The sequence below is a fragment of the Drosophila sechellia genome, chromosome 2L, assembly GCF_004382195.2.
Source record: "Drosophila sechellia strain sech25 chromosome 2L, ASM438219v1, whole genome shotgun sequence".
Taxonomy (NCBI): Eukaryota; Metazoa; Arthropoda; class Insecta; order Diptera; family Drosophilidae; genus Drosophila; species Drosophila sechellia.
Window position 1 is genome coordinate 2,548,970 of NC_045949.1, and position 9,883 is coordinate 2,558,852.

Here is a 9,883-nt window from a genome sequence, read left to right on the forward strand (position 1 = left end):
CCTTTGAGTAAGAGTGAGTGAATCAATCGATCAGTCGACTCATAAGAGAACTCACTAATTTACTGAGAGTTTAGCAACAAAAGCTGCCTCAAAAACCTGAGAACAAAACTAGATAGCATCAGTAGCATTTGGAATCTCGGCCCGCAAACAGGTTGCTCTCGCAATGAGGAAACTGCAAATATTGGGATTTCTGTGCGTGTGGGCTCTTATTTGCCTTGGCAGTTGTTTCGCCTGTAAGTTGATACATAATAAGCATAATTGCTGATTAAATAAAACTTGTTCTGAATTGCAGATCCCAGGGCAAAGACCTCGTACGTAAATGACTTTGTGTTCCCCACCGAAGATGAGCACGTCATTCCCCCGTGGCAGCAGTACTCAAATGAACACTCATCGCAGTCCAGAGACTTGAAACTGGCCAAATGCACTGACTTCCATCTGGACAACGCTTCTGGCAATGCTCGGCTGATCTTCATCAGCTACAAGAAAGTGGAGGATCCTCTTCAGAGCCTGAAAAAGGCGCTAGTTGAGGAGCTGAATCTCCCGGAACTTGTGGTCAGCCTGAAAGTGGTGAGGAGTGGGAAAAACCGCTTAGTTTTTGAGCTGCCCAGTGCTCTGGATGCCCTCTTCACTCTGAATAGCTACTGCAATCGGTATCGCGATCGTAACGATCTCACCTATGAAATCATCAGCGTTCAGAAGTGATTTAGTAATTAGACTTGACTTAGTATAGTAACATGTACTGGTTAATAACGTAAGAGAATAATACCCTAAAGTAAGATGATTTTCAAACAATAACAATGGCTTTAAATATTCTGCTCACGTCGAGCGTAGTTTTATGCATAAATCGTTATCAGGGTAACGTGCCTACTACTAACTACATGTGACTCATCCGAAAATACAATACAGTTTGGTTTTGGCCAACGGCAATCTTCGCGCGGGTAATCCCCAGTGGGAATCATTAGCGAGAAACCTCGCTTCTAAAAACCGAGGCCAACTATTGTTTGGCCCAGTCTAACAAGCAGAGCCCATAAATAAGTGGATGTGATTCGGCTTGGACGATGGTCGCCAGGTGAAAGGGCCACCTGGACTACGTACACGAATGCAATTAAGTTTGTGCGGCGGCGGCGAGAGCATAACGCATTTGGTGGGGGCGCTTGTTTATTGACGTCGCTGTTTTTGTATTAACCGGGCTGGGAGGGACACCCCACGGAAGCCGGAGTCCTGGTTGTTGTCGCGCTGGTTGCCCTCGCTGTTGAACATGGCCACAATGGAATGGGTACTCCAGGATACCACGATACCAGGATACCAGGATGGCTGCGGTGTAAAGGGGTGCAGGGGCACAAGGATAATAGGGGGAGTGGGGAAATGGGCGAGCGGAGCTTTACAATTTACACATTAATTATGAGCAGACATGTGTTGTAGGCGTTTTGGCCAGGATCCTGCTGCTGCCTCGAGCCTTGCGACGCGGTAACAGGTGCCTCCTGTGACTTCATTGCCTCCACTTGCACTGCAAAAAAAGTAATGCCAAATTGTTCCCACTCCTTCGATAGCTCCAATCCATTGCCATAAGCTATTTGGTTAGTTTTTCGCCGAGTGCACGAAGTATGCAAATTCAGGCTAGGCAAAATATGCCCCTGGCCGGCTTTTATGGCAGCGAATTAATGAACGCAGCCAACGAGGCTGGCTGACGGCGGCAAGGACGTGGGCCAGGTCATTATTTTGCCCATGTCCCTGCTCCTGCGGCTCCTACCCCTGCCCCTGCCCCTACCCCTTTCCCTTCTCCCACTGCAATGCATTGCGGCGTGGTCAGCTTGTGGCTCCATGGAGCACCTCTCGTGGGCTCCCAACCCGCCGCCGCCGTGTGCAATAATAGCAATAATTTATCACCCCGGACCCAAATTATGCACGAACTCAATTGTGCGTGAAATTAAATTTTAAGCGCAAACAGGACGACTTGTCGGCTCGGCCCTGTTTACCCCAATAATTTGGCTAATTTCACTTGAGACCGGCCAACAAAACCGACCCACTGGCAGGCCGAATATAATTGAAAATATTTCCAATTGCTCGGTGCGCCCACAAATGACATGTGTGCGAGTATGGCCGGCATTTGTTTAGCACTAATTGGGAGTTTCTTGGCCCAAATGCCTTGGCTGCAAGTACGGCTTGAAGTCTGAATTAATGAAATATTAATACCTTTAATTGTGCTAGACTATCTGCACAAAGCTATTGTAGATATGAATTTACTGAACACTTGGAAAAGCAATTTAAGTTTGCAAAATGTGTGCAAAATTAAGACTTGCGGGATTAAATTGAACATCAAATGGAGATGGAGCAGGGGACGTGTGTCAAATATTTTTTGTTTAGCAAACAGAAAGGAAGTGCCCACTTAGTTGCCAAATCAAAGCATCCTGCTGCGTCTCGAAACTTTTACCGATTTACTTTATATCCATTGCAAACTTTGAGATTCGAGAGCTCAAAGACACGAGGGTCAGTTGGAATAAATTGGCAAATTGTCGGCGCAGAATTCTCCAAGGACATAAAGTACGAAACTTTCGATTGCATTTTTGTCGCCGCAGTACCTCTGATTGCCTTAAAAATAATTTATTGAGTCAATTGACTTTTGCAGCGGACTCTCCTTTCCGCAAATAAACGCACTGCAATCGAACTTACAATCTCCGGGGAACCCCACACACATTCACTTGATTTGATTGTGTTGACTCTGGCTGCGACTCGGAATCTGCAGAGGGAAATAAACTTAAGTGCAGCAGCCACCAGCCACGTTGCCGAGTTCCAAAGGAACACGACTCGATTCGACTTGGTTCCATTCAAAATTTGAAATTTATTGCGGCCGGAGTTCGTTCACATGGCAAGTTAAAGCTCCGGCTACATTTACATGACTCATTCAAACTCCGGCATTTGCTCATTTCGGAGACGGGGGGATGGAGACGGGAAAGTCCGGACATTTGCGAAATTCCTACTCAGACTCCGGCCAAATGCGAAGCGAGTCACACATGTCAATTCAATTCGATCGGAGGACCGTGACGAACGAAGGAGCCAGGCCTATGAAGGAGTCCAAGTCGAGTCCTTGTTTCCGTTTCCTCCGGGGACCACACAACTCCATTGGCAGCCCACATGTCTAGTATGGCCAAATAAAAACGTCTCTCTTTCATTTACATTGATTGACAGACGGAGTCGTCGAAGATGGGAACTGTCTCGCTGAATGTGTCCTGTGGCTTGTCACCGAAATATCCTTTATAATTGGAAGGCATTTCCATATTCCTCACTGCAACTCTGGCTAAACATTTCCCCAAGTCGAAACAGGATGTGAATAATTGATTAAGACCGAATTGTGTTCATAATAGGAAAGCTGAGGTAGTATACATGGTTATGATTTAAAGAATGAATCTCTTTTCAAAACCAAGTTATATAGGAGTTTGAGTTTATTTAATGCTTGAATTATGTGCCAGAAATGGTCTCCACTCATATTCAGCAATTTGAGTTGAAACTCACCACGAAGTCAGTTCGGCTTCATCCGCTGCAAAGCTACAGAATATATTAGCTTTGTGGTCGTGTGGAACGTAAGTTGTTCGCTGGGATTTCGTATAAGAGTTGCGCAGTGTGTGGATATGAAGTAAGATAATAAACAAATTATTCAGTAGACCAGCCACATAAACAAATAAATACTTACATAATCACCCATTGCAATACTTTGAATGAATATTCTCTCGCTTTGAATAATACTTTTAAGTAATTGAATTCATAGACGCATCTAACGAAGCAAGTAAATCTGAGATTTATACTTATATTTATAAAAATCGGATTGGAATTTATTTGAAATTGGATTTATTGCAACTGCTAGAGCGAAAAGATGAAAAATGTGTATCAATCCGTTGGCAAAGGATGCTGCAAAATTCTGAAGGCAAATACTTTATGGTTTCGCATTTGGTAGTTGCTCGACACTTTTTTAAGGGAATTGCTGGAACAACAAAATTGTGTGCACTAAATAATGCCAAATCGAATATCATAAATATTAAAAACAATTTTCATTTTGCCAAGTTATTCGTGCAAATTGTCTTTTATTTCAAATGCAAGCAAGCTGTAAATAAAAATATTTGTTAAGGGGTAACTCCTAACTTGTAAATAATCAATAGAAAATGAGTGTAACTATTTTAAAATATATCCTGCGATATAAATGGATACGCTTGATTGCAGCATTTATAAATTTAATTAAGTTTACAGTGTGGGGTATATCCCCCTGTCCTCGATTTTGCTATCAAGTATCCCTTTTGTCTCTTTGTGGGGCGCTTAATTAATTTATTTAATTACACTCCCATTTGCATTCATTTTTAAACGAGTCTGTTTATGTCCTGCCAGAAAATGAATAACAAACTGAATGAAAATATCAGCATTATGCGTCGAATGAATACTTTTATCATTCGCTTTTGTTGCAGTGACAAGCTTAAAGCGAATGGAAAACCAATTAGGAAACGTAATGGTCTGGAAGTAATCATAAATTGGTTGGAAATTAATCGCAACAATTTTAAAGCTAATCCCACATAAATCGAATGAAGTCCACAGATTGAAGGGTTTTCAAACGGGGATCAACATAAAATTGTAATTTTAATGACCATAATTATGCGGAGCTGAACCAGAAAACCCTTTTACGCAAAGATTTTAAAAGTTGAGAGCCCGTCGAAAAAAGGGTAAGCAAAGGCAGTTAAATGTATCATTAAATTAAATCCAAAGTCTTAACTCGCTGCGAAAATGTTTTTGAAGAAGGATTTCCTGTCCACCAGGTGGTCCATACCTTTTAATTAACCTAATGTACAAATAATATATTTTATTAGTTTGGAGTGAGTTTAGTTTATTAATACAACTAATTGACTTTTTGTGTTAGAATTTCTATAATTTTAAACTGACTGAAATTGTAATTAGGACTCTGGTTTTGGGGCAATTAGTTTAATTGCAGTTAAAATTTTTAGTGGCAATACACGCGAAATTCGGGAACCGCAATTTTAATTTATAATTTAGATGGCAAAGCCAACAAATTATGAAATAAAGTTTAGAATGTCTAGTTTTTGAGGGGCTCATCGAATGTAAAAGCCACTGAAATGTACGACTTCATATATTTGCATGCCAAGCTAGTTTCATTTGTGTAACTTAAGCCAGTTTCACATGATTTGGCCATGTGATTTTAGGGTCTAAAATCCCAGCATCTCTGATTTGCATCGGAATCCAAATAAAGAACCGGGCTGCCGACGGACACATACATATTCAGAAGGATTTCGCAGGCGGCGCACATTTTTGAATACATTTGACAATTTTCGTAAGAGAAATGAGAAATATTTGCATTTACTTGAGTAGCAGCAGCGACAACGATGACTACGACTACGACGACGGCAATGCAAAAATGTAATTTCCATGAAAGCGCAGCCAACTACGGAGACGAAATGGCTGCAATCCACGGGACGTGGGCGAGGATGTCTGCAGCCGGAGTCACGAGCCAAGCCGGAGTCATCCGAAGTGGCTGCAAGTGCGCAGGCATTCGGATTCGGCGGGGCTGCCTCCAAGTCCTGGGCTCCACGGTGATCCCAGCATGCATGACTGCACTGCAAGAAAATAGTTGACATAAGTCTGAAATGATCGATATGAAATTGACTACTGTAAACGAGTACTTCAAGTATCAATTGCCTATGAACCCAGCAGTCAACTTGAAGTTAGCTGTAAGTAAATATAAAGTTGAACTGATTTCTTCCAGTGCACTTTTCCCAACTGCTGGCAGTAAAACTGTGTAGGCGAGGAAAGTTTCTGGTGTGCAGGGAGGACGTGGCGTTGACGGCGGTGTCTATTGTGCGGGTTAGCAGCGGCTGCATTTGCATCCCGACAGCAGATGCTCCACTCCGCCGGGCGAGGATTGGGATGAGGATGAGGATGTGGATTTGGGTGTGCTATGTGGGCTGTGCCATGTGAAGGAGGGGGGATTTCCAGAGCCTGTCCGGCTGGCTGGCATGAAATATTTGACTTTTGATTAAAGCACCGGCTCAAGTGCCTGGCGGAGCTCCCTGGCGTTCTGCCCTTGCCACTTGACAAGACTCACTTGTCTCCCGACTGCATTTCATATTGTGTTGCATAATTTTCTGCGGTTTGCCAGCCCTAATGTGGGAAAGCCCTAAAAAATCTAGAATAAAAATGCGCCCGGCATTGTGAAAAGTTTCCCAAGAACTTGCTGGGGAACTGGTTCCGTCGTTGTCATCGGGCCTGTTGTTGTGGTGTTGCGAAATGTGCATTGTTTGTTGTGGTGCAAAATAGTCGTTTCCATTGCCATTCCTCTCTGGCTGGCAAAAGTGTTGGCCAAGCTGCTGCACTTGTGCCAAAAGTGAGCAGAGCGAGAAGTTTTATGGAATTACACGTTCCATGGCAGAATATACCCATTTTCCCCAATGGCAAATGATGGCAAATAAGTTTTGGGACCTGCATATGGCAGTTGCCTTCTGGAGCGCTCACAAATAAAGTTATTAACACAAAGCTGGTTTTGAAATTATTTGAACCGCTTGCTTGCAACAGTAAATCTGTATTAGAAATGAGTTACAACATAATTGCACCATACTTTATGCAAAAGGAGCATTTGCTAATTATACTTTGATGAAAATTGAGCTGCAGAGGTACCCAAATATCAATGGCGCTTAATTGGCATGCGAATGCGGAGCACTTAAGCGCCGAAAATCTTGGAGGCACCACTTCGTTGAGACCAGGACAAAAAATTAATCATACGCTCCGGTTGCCCGCACAGTCGAGGGGAATTTGCCGGGATCAAGGGGAATATTATTGCGGTACAAAGGGCAAATTAATTTTTCATAAAAGGCGCACCACACGGCCACCACTGTGGGGTTCTGGTCCCCCGTCTCCTTCGCCTCTCCTACCCATCCTCCCTTCCACATCCTGCGCTCCATATCCTGCGGTTTGCTGCTCACGCACGTAGGATATGTACCTGCCACACGGATATGCTCGCATTCGGGGCTGGGCGCAATTAATTTTCAATGTGCGCTTTATGCAGCTCCTTGCCGGGTTGGGGGTCCTCGTCCGGATTTCGCTCTCTCCGGCGGGAAAATACGGCTGCCAAGGTCCCCAGATGCGCTGGCGAGTGCGGCGGGGCGTGCTAATTGCCACACAAAAAGCGGCAAAAGAAATGCAGCCAGCCCTCCGAGTCCTCGTCGTCCTTCGAGTCCTTCAAGCCCTTCGAACAACTCTTGATCGCATCGCTGGCTAATTTGATGTGTGCTTAATTTCCGCTCTTCAGCTAATTGGCCTCGTTCGCCTGGGTTTCGCTAATTACTTAATCATCAGCCGCACTGACAGCGCCTACATTTTAAATGCATCAAAAATCAAATCCAAAAACTAACCTTGTCGCGCCTGCTACTGTCTTAAGCACATATTAACTAGTCAGCCTAAAAAGAACTATCAGTGAAATCATTTACTGGCATGTTTACGACTCAATAGCGAAAAACAACTTCCAATCCGATGCTGATTGCAATGGAAAACAAGTATTTCAGTGAACTGCACTCGCATCCATCAAACTCGTTTGGCTGTCAACGTTTCCGGTCTGGCAGGACAATCGGGACTGCTAGGACTGCCAGGACGAACCGGACAGATGTCTCGGCTTCGAACTTAGTAACGAGCTCATCCGCAGCCCAGCCACCTGGCCAACCAGGGCAACCAAACCCACTGCTGTCTGTCAAATTGAGCGCAAAAGCCTTGGCATCCAGCTCAGGTGACATCAGTTCCGTCTCGTTACAGTTTGAAGTTTACCGTGTGTGACAGGCCTGGAGTTTGGTTCAGTTCAGTTCGCTTCGGTTCGCTTTGGTTGGGTTTTGTGGGCGGACCACCGCAGAAAAGTTGAAACGAAAAGTTTTTAGTGCGGAGGGAAGTAAAAACAAAGAATTTTTACTACACGCAGAGAAAAGATGTGTACGCAACAAGCAGTGTTGAGATTTTACTGTTGGAAGATCCTTTTCAACGCAGATTCACTCTGAAACATAACTATCATGTCGCTACTTACTTTAAGCCAGCTGTCATAGTAAGAATTAGGTAATAGCTTAAGCTGATAAACAAATTATGATGCTAAGAACTAAGGAAAATAATATTGAGAGTGTAGGAAAGAGATATCAATTAGATAGGTTGCAGAAAAGGGCTTTTCTTCTTAAATTAGAAAGACTCCAAGATGGAACTCCCCCGACCTACTACTATCTCGATGGGGTAAACAGGATTTGGGGGCATAAATCGAAATATTATCAAGATGCCAGCTGGTCGCGTCGCAACTAAATTGTTTGCAAATTTCTGCTCAGCTTTTTCTTTCGACCCCGCGGCGCCTGATGGCCAAGAACAAAAACAGAGAGACAGCGGCAGAAAATAGTGTAAACAAGTTTTACTCACCTATGGCCAGAATTTACAACCCGGCCAACATTGGCCTAAACATTCTTATTTTTTTTCATTTTCATTTTTCACTTTCAGACCTGGCCGGGTTGTATTTCATTTTACTTCAACACTTCGTCCGGCGCTCGTGTGCGCCTTGGGCCAACTTTGGGCATAATAAATAACACAAAAATGAAGCGAATTCAACCTCAAAGTTCAATTCAAATAACCACTCAATAGATCTGCCGACTACTCATGGGAACTTGGCTTCGCAGATGCCTTCTTGTGCATACGAAATGGCCGCCGGCTGGCTGGAATAGACGATGAATTTAAATATGGCCAAATTGAGTATTGGGCACGTAATAAAAAAAGGGCACTGGGCGGACTGTCGGGCCAACGGACGGACGGCCGTTATGTATGGCATCGTAAATAAACCCTTTTTTTACTTAATCCAAATTCGTCCCCGGGGAGCAATTTGTTACACAATTTAAAAAGGGACGGGCGTCGGCAAAAGGCGTTTAGATTTAGTCCGAGTCCAGTCCGAGTCGAGCTGTGTCCTTGCCAGGATTCGAGGACTCGAGGACTCGGGGATTGGAGAACTGGTGGGCTGGGGGACGACTCAGGTCAGTTGTGCATACATTGTCCCTACCCGAAACTGCAATATTTTGCCCATAAAATATTTATATTTTTTCGCTTTCCACTCTGCCAGTAATAAGGTTTTAAATTTCCATTCCGAATACATATTTGATGTGCTTAGACACAGCGAATGTGCTGGGCAATAAAAGTATCCGACAAAAGAAATGTAGACGGTCGAAAAAGATTCGCAATTGCTCAACTGGCTGTAGTTTCTTCTTTTCGGTTTCTCCAGCTGCTGACTCGATGCACTTTGCTGGTATGTGAATAATGCACTCAGCCATTTTGATTGTATCACTGGAAAGTTGAATGGAATAGAGATTTCTAATTTATGAAATAACTAGTAGAGGTACGATCAAAATAGAAATCTGGTGATTTGAATTCCAATCTGAACTGTATCTACGAAATGAGCTTTGAGCCTAATCAACAGCAACTATAACAACTCGGCCAGAGACAAAGGCACATGGGAAGAGCAGAGAAAATTAGCGGAAACGGAAGCCAATCAGCTGGCAGCGGAAACCGCATTGTGCCGCAGTCCTTCAGTTTCGTGGCTTCGATTATGATGAGGCGATGGGCTCCATGGACTCCGCCCATCGAAGGACGATGAGTTCGCTTTGGCTTTGCGGCCAGAACCGAAAATAATGGCCAAGAGCCAAATTACGTTTCCGCCATTTGGTGCCGGGCAGCTTTCGCTTGACCGGAAATTGTGAAAAATCAACTTGGGCCACCCGAGTGCCACCCAGTGTACGAGTGGCTTTCCCCCTCCTCGAAATGAAAGTTCGGGTGGTTAGTGCACGGAGTACTGACTTCGCAGGGAAAATGACCGCGTAACGAGCAAATT

At 44.0% G+C, this 9,883-nt stretch overlaps 1 protein-coding gene across 1 annotated transcript; it reads left to right on the plus strand.

Annotated features, from left to right (window-relative positions):
• Positions 1 to 116: 116 nt before the first annotated feature.
• On the plus strand, positions 117 to 795 carry LOC6621003. Its single transcript, XM_032718964.1, has 2 exons — positions 117 to 233; positions 293 to 795. Exons 1-2 carry the CDS (start codon positions 164 to 166, stop codon positions 700 to 702), a joined length of 480 nt encoding a protein of 159 aa, XP_032574855.1. The 5' UTR covers positions 117 to 163; the 3' UTR covers positions 703 to 795.
• Positions 796 to 9,883: the final 9,088 nt, after the last annotated feature.

Bases quoted from the DNA above. Each gene is read 5' to 3' on its own strand.
- LOC6621003 (XM_032718964.1), top strand. From the start codon at position 164: ATGAGGAAACTGCAAATATTGGGATTTCTGTGCGTGTGGGCTCTTATT. The intron at 234-292 runs GTAAGTTGATAC...TCTGAATTGCAG, and splicing joins CCTTGGCAGTTGTTTCGCCT to ATCCCAGGGCAAAGACCTCG.